Source organism: Hetaerina americana, unplaced genomic scaffold (genome assembly GCF_022747635.1).
Source record: "Hetaerina americana unplaced genomic scaffold, ioHetAmer1.1.p SCAF_10, whole genome shotgun sequence".
Lineage (NCBI taxonomy): Eukaryota > Metazoa > Arthropoda > Insecta > Odonata > Calopterygidae > Hetaerina > Hetaerina americana.
In genome coordinates, this window is record NW_027286070.1 from 68898234 (window position 1) to 68912595 (window position 14362).

The 14362-nt window shown below is 38.7% G+C and overlaps 1 protein-coding gene across 11 annotated transcripts in view; it reads right to left on the minus strand.

Moving 5' to 3' along the window:
• Positions 1–14362, minus strand: part of bdl (borderless) — a 136094-nt gene that overhangs the window by 45851 nt on the left and 75881 nt on the right. For all 11 annotated transcript variants that reach the window (XM_071598804.1, XM_071598800.1, XM_071598803.1 and 8 more), the window contains exon 3: positions 769–1027. In XM_071598804.1, the coding sequence (XP_071454905.1) occupies positions 769–1027 (259 nt within the window). The remainder of the gene's footprint in view (positions 1–768; positions 1028–14362) is intronic.

The window sequence follows — 14362 nt, forward strand, 5'->3', positions numbered from 1 at the left end:
TCCCTAGCTGAAAATATGAGAGGAAAGTGAGCACGTGAGTAATGCCTCACTCTTTTACACTGTTACATACATAGAATGGAGCATTTTCATTGATGTTATGGCAATTATTTGACAATATTGACAAGTACCACCTTGAAGTTGTGGTAGGGGGAGTAGAACCACTCTTATGCCATTAAAGCCAGGTATCATAATGTCTCATTAAAATGGAGGCTAACTTTAACATCCTGTTAAGGCCACAACTCAGTTCTATGACCCCTAGTAAGATCAAAACCGGCCATTGGACATCTAGTTTAACAATTGACACACAATGTCACTATTGTTACCATGTCCACATTCACTAATTAGCAATCTTATTCCATTTTAAAATCAAATTTTTTGGGCACTCTCCACATTAACTTACCATTCACATTAACAAACAATTAGATGAAACAAGACTTTAAAAATGGGTCTTTGTGCAACAAAAGTTTACCAGTGTGTCACTACATTAAAAAGGAACAGAAGTCTCTGTTAACTGGTGCGTTTGCTCAATCACTTTTATTATGACTTTGTAAATGGGAAGGATTACTGAAATTTAAACATTTGATAATTGGTTTGATCTACAATGGTAATTTCACTAAAAAATTCAAAACACATCAACATAAATGCATAATTCCTTGGCATAAGATGTAATTTCAAAGAACTATGTCTGATTATGCTTGAAATTTTACAAATATCAAATAAAATACATCCACATTATTTGGGAAAGTATCAATTAAGTAATGCACCCACCATCAACTGTGAGATGAAACCAGGTCCCATTTCTTCCAGTGTTTGGTGTTCGATTAGGGAAGTATATCCTGCACTCATACCATCCTTGGTCTGATTCCCGTATGCTTGTTAAGTTGACAGCACCTTTCCCATATGCTTGATGATTGACCCCAGTGTAGTACTGCTGGAGTTGATGATCCCATGCAACCCTGCTCACCCTTCCTGCATAGCCCTCGGAGGAAGTCATAACTCCATCATACCATGAAAATACAGTATTTCCCTACAATAAAATATTCAAATGAACACTTTATGGATTCTAAACAAGATAAGAGACAATACATATCATTTCATACAGATCTTAAAAAAAGCTGAGCAAATGATTGGCATTTTAATTACAAGTTTGAGACAAGTTTTACACATGTTTATGAGGGGCAAAAATAGTAAATGGCATTGCAACTCTGATGGCACCACTCTGATGAACTTACACAAATGTATCAGCAATGGCAAGGATAAATACAGCTCACTGTCCCAATCATGGGGTTACAAATTAAAGCGCCAAAATATATAAAATAATTGTAACATAGTATTCAAAAGTCAAACCAGCAGTGTTTGAAAAGAGAACGTAGGAGTTAACTTGGCACTTCAGGAATTTCGATCCAAAAATCCAAATTTGCCAACAATCTGTTAGGAAATGACTACAGCAGTGACTTTACACTGGATGTTCTAAACTCGATGGTTTCAGGCTTCACTTTGTGGAAATCCATTCCAATAAATCGAAAGTACTATCTCTCTTTCGATTTATTAGACTGGATGTTCTGCACAAAGTGAAGGTAGGTAGACAAATGGATGTCCTTGACCAGCTGTAAACTGCCCTCCAGTCAGATGAAAATAGCACAACTACATAATGATATTGTTTTTGGAAACCTATCAACGTTTTTGTTTCCAAGCAACCTCCAAAGCTTAATTCCTGAGATCCCCTTCTGCCCCTACTTACACTTTACCTCCTTGTTTGTCCCCTGTTGAGAATATTCCTTGTGGCCGTCACCCCCCCCCCCCTCTGCCCCTTCCAATGCCTATCATCCATTCCCTGGGCACTTTGTTGCAATGAGTGACACTGCCACTCATCCCTTCCTCACCCCCACCCCCCCTTTCCCTCTCCACCTCTCTTTCCTCCCCTCTCTCCCAAGGGCTAATGTTATAAATGGCGATTTCCACCTCCTACATTGCACATGGATATGCTATGCTGTGGCAAAACACATTGTGCCAAATACCAACAAAAGTGTGGAAAAATTTAAAGTAATTTTTTAATTATGGAATCCAAAAGTTCCAAACAGTTATGCCTGGTTCTATTTACTATAAGGTGTAGTTTGAATATACTTGAACATAGACTTGTGTATTCACATGTAGCTTTGAGACATGGAAACCTAATGGCAAGTTGTATAAGTTTAATCAGGGTATAAGATGACTGTGGTGGTGTTAATAGGCATCCATTACCACACCGTAGTGGATAGAGTGGTGTCAATAGGCATTCAGCATGACTGAAATAATATGTTTCATCCAAAATGCGGTTGAGTATTAATTGTTAACTAATCTTTAAGTAGAAATTGTACAGGACAATAGAATTGTAGTCTGTACATCAAGCGTATTTGACTGACCCAAAAATTAATAGAATAGAGGGTGATTCTGCCTAATTGCTTCAACATAATAAAAATGAATAAACCTGTAAAAACAGGCCTCTTGCATGACATCTCCCTTGGAATACAACTTTTGACACCACTAGCATGCAACAGTTTTTAACCAGGGTGACCACAATGCCCCTACTATTTGCCTCAAAACCCTCATAGAATGGAGGAAACTAAGGCATGACTACCTCCCTTAATCCAGCATCAATGAAGAAAAAGATTTCTTCTTTTCCATACTTTTCTTTTCCAATAGCATTAAAGGAAGAATTGCAAACAACAGTGTATTTTCCCAAGTCTGTAGATGGGCTCCATATTGAGAACACCAAATGCTAACCATTTTTTAATTCCCTAAAACTTCACTTTTTGGGTGATGATCATGAAAGATTTGTTAGGAGATAGTTTAGGACACTTTTTTGTTCCCAACAGCTCTTTTCACTCACCCCCTACTTTGTCCAAATTCATGGGTATATTTTCTAATGAAAATGCCTCTGCACTTGGTCAAGGCATGACTAGATTTAACTACATGAAAAAGGAAGTGGTGTCATAATGGCATTGATGTACCCAAGCATTTGTAGCTAAGAGTTTAAGTGAATGAAGTAGCTGGAATTTTCTTTTATACATCAACATTTTTACTCATGTTCTACTACAAGCAAAGGAGAACAGATCTTGTCTTCAAAAAGGTTGATACTATTTGATTTAATAAAACGCTGATATGTAATTTTACGTTATCTCAGCATTTGAAGCAAGAACTATACTTTTTAATAGATTAGCATTGTACAGCAAAATGAACATGAAATGATACAATGGTTGTCCTCCTCATTTGTATATAAACCAGTAAACCCAGGATTGCGAATTAGAGTGTGCTTGGAACCCATAAAGCATACTCATAACTATGCATACATATTGATGAATGGCCAGTTCCACATTTTTTGTTTCTGTGCCAGTTTGGTCTGCAGTTTCTGTTCTCAATTCTAGTTCTGATACAGAAACTAATTCCCCAAGCGCCCCATGCAAAATTCCTAGGAATAGTTCTAGATGGGCGGTTGTCCTGGTGGGAGCATATATGTCACCTGGGCAAAAAACTGAATACCATTTGCTTCCTTATTAGAAGCATCAGGTTTACCGTAACAATGGATGTCCTCATGTCAATATATTAATCAAATATCTACTCCTGTATAGTATATAGTATCCTTTTCTGGGGTTCTTCTCCGCTTGCAGACACAATATTTAAAATTCAAAAGCGAGCCGTACGGCTAATTGTCAAAGCAGAGCATAATGCTCCTTGTCGTCCATTATTCCATAAATTGAGCATTCTACCTTTGCCATGTATTTACTATATATCTATATATTACTGGTGTACACCTTTGTAAACCTTTCAATGTATGACACAAATTGTGGTATTCACCACTATGGGACCAGGTCTAAAAATGATCTGCACCGAACTTACGTAAGAACTAGAACCACCGCACTAGGCCCTAAATCTATGGGTCTCCTTATGTTTAATAAGCTAAATGAGGACCTGAAATCCAGCACAAACATTTTTCTATTTAAAAGGAAATTGAGAGCTCTTCTTCAAAGGAATTTGTTCTATTCTATTAGGAATTTCATGGAACATGAAACTTAGAATAGGCATATGTATTTACATTGTGTATTATTGTATATATTGACGTGTCCTATACTATGTGTACAATTTTTTTTGTATGATGCAATCTCTGGACAAATAAAATTATTATTATTATTATTATTAGAAAAGAGATAGATATCAATCTTAACATAATGGCAATAATAAACTAAAGGTTGATCTCTTCAAAGAAATAATTACAATACAAGGTTCTGCATTCACTGCTCATAACAACTATTATACTATTTTAATCCTTAATGCACTACTTTAACATTTGCGAAGGGATTAGCAGTTGATAAAGTGATTACTACTCTACTTAAGAATGATTAACATGACTGATGAGCATGAAATGCGCACTGCCAACCTGACTCAGCTCCTGTAAAGTATTACCAAATGAGCCAAGCATTAACTCACAGATGGAGAGTATATGGACTGCCCAGTATCATAAATATTCTTATACCACTTTTTCACATCTGTAACCTTAAATCAAGCATATTACCCAACAACACCTAGTTTGAAACCTTTAGTAGATATTGCATTAAAAACTGAGCGATAACATGAGCAATATTATTACTAAAATAATGAAAGCGTTTATTAACCAGTAAGTAGGTAAATATAAAAACATGTCAGTTTAATTTGAAGGTCTCTAAGAAAAATGCCAATACAATGAAAATTGGGGCCACTTCATATCATTGCAAAGAAAAAATGATGTGAGCTCAACTAAAATTTTTTCTAATCAATTGTTACACTAATGACGAACAAACATAAAACGTAATTTCACTTTAACTGGAGTGGTCCGCCACCACAAAAAAATAAAATTATCTCAAATAATATGGATGCTGTTCATTAAGAGTATATTATTCTTTTCAAACAATTCAAGAGTAATGAATAACTGATCGAAGCACTTTTCCACTTGATAAAATTTTATTTTACGACTGGTTTTCGATATATTACATCATCAGCAGAGAATACCTGATGATGATGTAATACATCGAAACCCGGCCGTAAAATAAAAATTTCATGAAGTGGAAAAGTGCTTCGATCAGTTGTTTATTATGTTCGGCTTACACCACATCACACCTGAAGCTTCTCAATTAAGTCAAGAGTAAATAAACGAAACATAAAGAATAATAATAATAATAATAATAATAATAATAATAATAATAATAATAATAATAATAATAATAATAATACTTTATTCATTTTAAAAATGGTACAACCATATTAAATGTCGTCAATCATAATATTACTTAATATATAAACATAAGTTCTTAAATGTGATGAAGATTGTCACAAAAGAATTCATCCAATGAGTAAAGTGGGTGAGCAAGTAACCAGGTATATACCCTATTCTTGAAACTCTGGATACCATCTGATTTCAACTGAGTAGGCAGATAGTTATACAGTCGTATGTTCATATTGTGAAATGTGTTGTAAGTTGATGACAATCTACAATAAGTAGTATTTAGATTCGATTTACCTCTTGTGGAATAGTTATGGAGGTTGGATCTTAATTGGTAAGTTTCTAGATTAACTTTCACATGAATCAGAGCCTTAAAGATATACAAACAAAATACAGTCATGATTCTATACCTAATAAAAAAAGGTTTGCAGGAATCACGTGGTGGTATATTAGCAAGAGAGCGAATAGCTCTCTTTTGCAGTAGCAAAATTTGTTTAACATGAGGGGAATGACCCCATAACTCAACACCATAATTCAAATGACATTGAAAGAAGGCATGGTAAAGTGTTAAACAATACTCATTTGAAATGATAAAGTTGAGCTTTCTTAACATATAAACAGCTTTACTAAGTTTATTACAGGTCTGACTGATGTGAGTCTCCCAATTAAGTTTTGTATCAATATAAATTCCTAGTATTTTAGCAGTTTCAATATTAGTTGTTTTTGATTTAAGACTGCACACAATATGCTGAGTTTTGTTAGTATTTAATTGTAAATGATTAACATCAAACCATTCCTTAGCCTGTTTTTGGGTAGGGCTAGATCGTAACTTTGCATCTTCTGGATGTTGACACTTTTGTACAAAAGTAGTGTCATCAGCATATAAAACAGATCTAGGTTTCATATTACAGGGCAAATCATTAATCATGATAATGAAAAGTACTGGGCCAAGCACAGAGCCCTGTGGTACACCACATTTTACTTTAAGAGCTGCAGACCGACAGCCATCAAGTTCAACCAATTGGTGGCGATCATCCAAATATGACTTCATTAGTTTCAGTGCAACTCCCTTAATACCATAATATTCTAATGATCTCCAACCAGAACAATCTCCTATCACAAAAAATAAATGTGGATACTAATGGAAATTTAGAAATCTTTAGAAATGGTTCTTTAGAAATAGATAGATATATCTGTAGAATAGGTTCGTTAGAAATGGATATTTTTAAAGGGGCCCATGTCAAGTGTACACGTTGTAAGAGCAAACAGACCAACTGCTATGTCTCATCCAAAGCAAAAATATTCACAATTCATTGCATTCTTCATCTTCATTGTTCGTAGTTAATACTTGATGAGTTAAGATGTGTTCAGGTTGGCATACATCTGTGGTTGGAATAGCTGCAACCTTTTCTAAGAAACTGCAGTAGAATAAGGTAAAATAAGGACACTTCCTATTGGTCAGCACTGGTGAAGTAGGGAAAGGCAAAAGCCGTCATATGAGCAAACATCTGGAATCAAGAAAGCATGACAACTCATGGGGTCCTGCCGTTTATTAGAGAATATATTGATGATGGTCTCCTGCAGATTCAGCCTGTGGTTATAGTTATTTCACTAAATTCCAAAGAAACTGCGGGAGATGCCGTAACAGTAACTTTTAACGGAGTCATCCGCTAATGTGTATTTCAATGCAACAATTTCAGAGTGTAAAAATCATTCGCCTTGAGGAGGCGTCCTCTAACACTATGAAATATTGGGGGTTTTAAAGGAACAGGATGTTGTGAAGAAATACCGTACATACAATGTCACAGGCATTCGTAGTCGTGCGCAACGCGCCACAGTCCGCGAGGTTAAAGCCAACTTACTTACAAACACTTATGCTGGTTAAACCTTGACAAATTCGAAACTGCGGGAGATGCCGCAACAGTAACTTTTAACGGAGTCATCCGCTAATGCGCCTAAGTGTTTAATTGAGTCTACACTCGATTTTTATGTTCCCGATGCAGTAGGCGTTCGGGAAAATATCGCTCTTTTTAAAAAATTTATCAGTACGCACTTTTTTAAGTTTATTTCTAATTACCAAGTGTCACACCGGCGTTGCGTAGCATTAAGGTCGTCTGATGAAGCTGATTTGTCCTCAGGATCACGGATATCACGGTAAACCACTGTATCGTCGGCAAATAAACATATCTTACTAGTGACTACGGAGTCAATGTCGTTAACGTAAAGTAGGAATGAAAGACATCCGATAACACTTCCCTGGAGAATATTATCGCCCCTAGTAGGTGAAGTGACAAGTTGATTCAATGATTTCAACGTAAAAGAATTCAAAAGGAAATTGCAGATATCTTTGTCTTTACCGCCCGTTTTAAAACAATATGTGCTCCAGTCAATAGATTGGAACAAATATAATGTTGTGGGCCCGGGGTACATTTTTTGCACATTATTCATGCGTTTAATGAAAATATTACAAATATCTCTTTATCCAGTAGCAGTTAACCTGAAATACCATTCTGTATCATTCATAAGACATCGAAAATGAAGACCAGATACTTTTCCTATATGTGGATCTAAAAAGTGGTTAGATTCTATGTCGAATGGATTGATTACTAAGCCCCAACTTTACGTTCTTTAACACAATAAACGAGGCGTGGGTTCAAAGCCATCATTTTGATGCAGTATGAGTGACTAAAGTACATTGTAACCAAAGGAATTATCAAAGTTTTAAATGCTAATTACGGTTTTTATTTCATCTATAATATGCATGCCTTTCATTCCTCCCACTTCTGATACTTTCATCATTTGACCTTTGCCCAGCCAGGTCGGCCTACCAGACGACCGAGGCGTCGGTCATTCAAGGCTTTTCTCCGGCTGGGACAAAATATGAAAGGTGAAGTATGCAAGGCCACCAGCTTATAGCCTCGCTTCTTGTGTTACTCCCCGTCAATAATTACTGGTCTTTTTTGACATATTTTCGTCGGCAGGATAAATATACCTGGGATAATACCCGAGATCCGGTTTCACTTCCACAAAAGATTTTAGTGTTACTCCTGGCGAGGATGAGCTGAAATTTCAACTGCCACACCCCGAGCCATAAACGATTTCTGTAATACCAAAGTTAATGGTTACAATGTTGTCCATGTTGTCTATGTACGTAATCGGAGCTACGATCGAATTAAGACTCCTTATCGAGGGTGGCATAAATCGAAGGATAAACCACCAGCACAGTAGGCTACGGGCATTCAACGACAAAATACCATTTATCTTCAGGATAACCTATTACACTGGAAATTGTGCTCCCTCCAGAAGGCTCCCTCTGTGAGACTCCTCGACAACCAGGAATGTTGAATGACAATGAAAAATCAGCACGGTTTCCGAAAAGGTAAGTTCCTGCGAGACCCAACTTGCGTTTTTTGTTCATGATATTCTTACTTCGGGAGAGAGCAATGTTCCAGCGGACGCGATTTTGACTAGATTTTAAGGAAGCCTTCGACAAAGTAGCTAATTGTAAACTACTCGCAAAGCTAGAAGCGAATGGCAGGGATAAAATATCCGGGGTTGGGTAAAAGACTTTTTGAATGGTCGGTTTCAAAGAGTAGTGATCGATGGAGTCAGCTCAAATGCAGTAGAAGTTACTTCAGGTGTTCCCCAGGGAAGTTTTATCGGACCTCTTTTATTCCTACTTTGCGTAAACGACATTGACTCCGTATTCACTAGTAAGATACGTTTATTTGCCAATGATTCAGTGGTTTACCGTGATATCCGTGATCCTGATGACACAGAAGCTTTGTCAGATGACCTTAATTTTAGAAAACGCTGGAGCAGCCCTTGGCAATTAGAATTAAACTTAAAAAAAGTGCGGAGTAATGTATTTTTGGAAAAAGAGCGATTCCCTCAAAAAACCTTGAAAATCGCTCACTTTTGAGAATAATGACATGTTAAGCAGGAGTCTCCAGAGAACAAAATGCATGCTTCTGTAGACAGGACAAAACGCGATAGATGGACATGAAAAGAAAAACCATGGGTGCTCTGATGGAGCCGAAATGAATATTTATCTGATCGGACTCCAAAAAAATCCAAAGATGTAGTTTTTGGCAATGGGAAATGACACAGGTGAGTAGAGCGTCTACATTTAACGATGATCGCTTCCATCCGGTGTCCTCCCACAAACCCCGGGGTTCTCTCGAGATCAGATGGCTTACGTTACGGAAAAAACCGATGAAAAAAGCGTCGTGAATAGTTATTCTGGACACAATGGCTGGGCACACATTTCACGGTCACCTTTGCTCAAATCTGAATTCGAACGATAGAAATAGGAATTGCCCGTTTCCTTTTTCAATTTACCGTATATTTTCGCACAGTTTTCCCACAAGCGCATACGCCCCCACAGGCATTGACCCACTTCTGACAACGAAGGTTAATTGAGACGGTGGCTCGATCCGTGTCCTCCGGGAAAGGCATTCCTCGCGTGGTCGACTCCGACACCCCATCAAACGTTTCGCCTCACCAACGACAGAGCACGCGGACATCTCGCTGCCCTCATCCGCAGTAATCCGTCCCACACACTGCACTCTCGGACACATACGACGACTGCCCAATAAATACGCAAACTGAGGCAATAAAAACTTTATTTTGCAAAATTTAGTCAATCACCGTCAAAGTACTCTCAATTCGTTGCTATGCACTCATTCCATCTCCGTTTCCATTTTTTAAAGCACACACTTGGAAGTACTCGGCAGTTAGGCTTTTTAGTTTTATCGTCGTTTCTTGCTTTATTTTGTCCACATCTTCCCAGTGATGTCCCCTCATCACATTTTTGCATTTTGGGAATAGGGAAAAGTCGCAGGGGGGGGGCGAGATCTGTCGAATAAGGAGTATAATCAAGGATGGTGATTGAATTTTTTACCAGAAACAGGCGAACAATCAATGCTAAATGTGCAGGTGCATTGTCATGGTGAAGAATCCATCCATTATGTTCGGTTGAAATACTCGTAGTGTGCACTGATGATTTTCATAAATTCAGTTCATCAGCTATCATTCGGACAGTTTTTCGACGATCGGTAAGGACAAGGGACCGCACACGATCAATGTTGTCGTCTACACAGGTGGTTGAAGGCCGTCCCGGCCCTGCATCATCCGTGGTTTCTTGTCGGCCATCTTTAAAACGCTTAATCCACTTGAAGACGGATGTTTTTCTTCAGAGCATTATCACCGTAAACAGCTGTCAACATGTCAGTAATTTCTTTATAACTTTTACTGCTCTTCCCCAAAAAACTTTGTTGATTGTTTGCTCCGTATATTTGTCAATTTCCATTTCCATTTTCAACAAGCAGTAAAAACAAGGACAACTGAAACTGACCTAACTGGCATCATACGCACAGCTCGACGATCCGCCAAGCAAAGACGGCTAATTGGGTCTCAGTGGGCCGCTAGTGGGTGGGGCTAAAGTCCGCGTCATGGCCGCCAGATTGAACCAATTCGCGTATTAATTGGCCAGACCTCGCACGCACTAGTGGCGGGAGTAACATTCCCCAACCGTGAGCAACCATTGAACCCAAGCACTGCAGAACTCTAAAGGGACTTCGGTCACTGAAATTTCAACAGTATGGATACCCGAAGCTGAATAAATATCTCGAAAAACGCGAGGAATGCGGGAGAGGGGGAGGGGTGGAGAGGAGGGCACATGAACGCATGTAAGTTGACGGAATGTAGTCCTTTCATTCCATATTTCTGACACCGATTTGGACTTCGAACCAAATGCCAAGGTCTGCGAGATTTTATTAACAAATGATGCGTTTTCACTGGACACATTTCGAGGAAATAACTTCGAAATGGACCTTCTGGCGCCCAAATTCCAAGAAACTGCGGGAAATGACGCAACAGTAACTTTTAACGGAGTCATCCGCTAATATACATTTCAATGCAACAATTTCAGGGTGTAAAAATCATTCACCTTGACCGGGATTCAAACCCGGATACCTTGATGTCCGGCCGAGTGCTTTAGCCAGTTGAACTATCGAAGTGTCCTCTTAAACTCGGAAAAAATTTTCAGAGTTTAAGAGGACGCTTCGATAGCTTAACTGGCTCTAGCACTCGTCCGAACATCGAGGGATCCGGGTTCGATTCTAGGTCAAGGCGAATGATTTTTACACTATGAAATTGTTGCATCTTTTAGTGCCCGTTTCGCTTTCCCATCAAAGAATTTTCGTACCTGAACGGTAGTCTGCATCTAGGGGTTTGAGTTCGAGTTTGGTGTTACTGAACAGTTGCAAGGATTCTCAAGATGACATTATGGACGGGAATCTTAGATTAGTTCTTTCCTTGTTTTCCTTCCCCGAGATATGACATGAGGTTAAATTCGCATTCTTAAAAACTACCAGGAATTTCCTTGCTTCGGGAATCCATATTTTAGTTACTCGAGAGGAAAGTAAAAAAAGCAAACGATACCAGAACGATGAGACACCCGTAATAAACAAATCGTGAGTGAGAACGTCGACAGGTCTTCCAGTTGTCAGTGGACGAGTATTACTACCATTTAATATGAAATATACAATTATCAATCGATATCAAATGTATCGTTTGTTTTGTTTAGCTATCCACTCGGATATCTATTGGCTATTTCCTCAAAGTCTCCGTATTTCCACGCCTACTCATTTTTCATTTAGCGGTGCATCATATTACAGTCAGGACCTTCCTCTAGTTATTCTTTTGGTCCAATTTTGATTTTAATATTGTCTTCAGCAAACTATGGAGCCTACAAATATGCGCAATGGGCTCCTTTTCCTTTTGAACCCATTCGTTTTTTTCTAACCGTCCGTGGACTTCTTTCCTCACTCGCCATGAAGAGCCCACCCAAAACAATAATCCGAGAGTTGCATGATGCATTAAATTGTACATGCACCCTCATTGCCCATGACTACTTCATGGATCATCGTATGAATCAAGAGATCGGCTCTCAGACAAAAGGCATACTGTGGGGTCAATTGATCAGAAAAGCAATACTTTCACGAGGGTGAGGAGAGACCCAAACATTTCGCGCTCCGTTTATATGATTTGAATGGGCATAAACTACGCATACATGTACAGGTGGTGGTGGAATTTCGCTTCTTACTTTTCAAATTGTAGCTTGCACGTAATTGGATAAATTTTTATTGCACCCTAAGGTGCAATTGTTTGTTAATTGATGGAATATGTATTTGCATGCGTGTAATGTTGAAAGGGTTTTTGCATGAATGTATGAATGCGCCCCTGTGGATATATGCTTTTATGGATGTGTTGATTTTGCATGTAATTTAATTCCCTTTCACGGGTGGTGACCCCGCCACAAGCACTTGCGGGGTATTATTATAGATATATGTAGGAGAGATATTACGAAGAATCGCTCATAATCCAGAAATTTATGATGTAGATAATATCCCTTGATGAAATAATCTAGAATACTGAAGACAATGTTTTATGAAGAATAATTGCGTAGCTATGGATGAACGATATGGATTGTCGTTTTTTAGAGGGAAGGGAAGGTGACTGGTCGACGGCCAGGGTCCAACAATTGTTTGAACACGAGCCACATTGTTGTCGGTTTTGCTGGTTGAAGGCCGCCCAGAGCGTTGATCGCCGTAAACCTCTTCCCGGCCCCCCTTAAAAGGCCTTGAACCACATCAAAACGTTTGAGTAGGACAGAACAGGGTCCCCGTAAGTCTCACGACGTCTTTGCTAGTCTTCTCAAGAGATATTTCAGTTAAGCACGAAACTTAATCGCGTAAAGTTGCTCGATTGTCAATTCCACTTTTTCGTGGCAAGGTCTGCGCGCAGAGGTTTACAATAACTGACATTCTGCCGATTTTACAGCTTGGAGAGCACTGAGACCGGTTTCGCGGCAAAGCTTAGCGTCTCCCCCCCCCCCCATCTGCTCCAAGTGGTTGAGTTCCACTCCGACCAATAGGAGGGGCGCGGGAAATTGCATTACTTTGGGAACGTACACTGTATGTACAGGCTTGTATCCAAGTTCACGAGAAATGGCTCATTGTTACAAATCATAACTATTCTATTAAAGTCTACTTGTTAAATAAAACAGTTTCTAGCGTCACTTGGTGGAAATTCTTCATATTGAACTTAACATTAAACCATGTGGCTTTTCCACATTTCTATGTGGAAAAGCCACGTGGTTTAATTTTAAGTTCAAAAAATTCTACTCGTATTAAGTTGTAACAAATTTAGTTCTCCTCCAAAATTTCGTGCTTGAAATGATTGTCTTGGAATAAAATTTATTTGGATTTCATGATTATTAGCAACAAAGTTAAACTTCTTGATCTCTCATCGCTAGATTACAGTCAAACATGGATACGGGTGTCATTCAAATAAAAAGTTATATATTTATCCTTACACCAAATTTTTTATCAGACGCACTGTTGGCAACAGTGACTACAAGGTCACGGAATGCTGTTACCACGCTCTTGTAACTCCTCATTTAGAATATGCATATAGTGTATGGTTGGGCTACTGACCGGAGGGTCCCGGGTTCGATTCCTGGGCAAGTCTCTCGGCACCTGCAGCTCCACCCAAGCAATGTGATTTTTCGGGTACCAGATCTTCCTGGGAAACCATAACCGGCACAGGGAAAGGAACTGGCCCCCCTACCCTGATGTGTGAATTCCACACACCGTATAGGGCTTAGTACTTGGTGATCTCTACCATCACCCACTAAACCGACCTTCGGGTTGATTACTGTGTTTATTGTTTATGGTCATATAGTGAATGGGATCCGGCTGAAAAGCGCCTCATTCGAGATATTGACAAGGGAGTAGTTTTTCCTTCTTGATTTTGAATTCAAATTTCCACGTTAGTGGATAGATTTTTACTGAACTATTATGTGCATATGTACGCTGGTTGATTGTACGAGTTCAGGCTGAAAAGTAATGCGCACATGCTTGTAGACCACGAACAAAAACAAATAGCAAGATCAGGCAAAAAGTACATCAAAGTACAACTCTTAAGTTTCAAAATCATATATTTATTTTTCAACATAGTCACCGTTAAGGCTAAAACATTTCTCCCAACGTGTATAACAAGTCTTTTCGCTCCGTCACTGAAAAACTCTTCCGACTTTTCTCGAATCCAGGATTTGATTTGAGC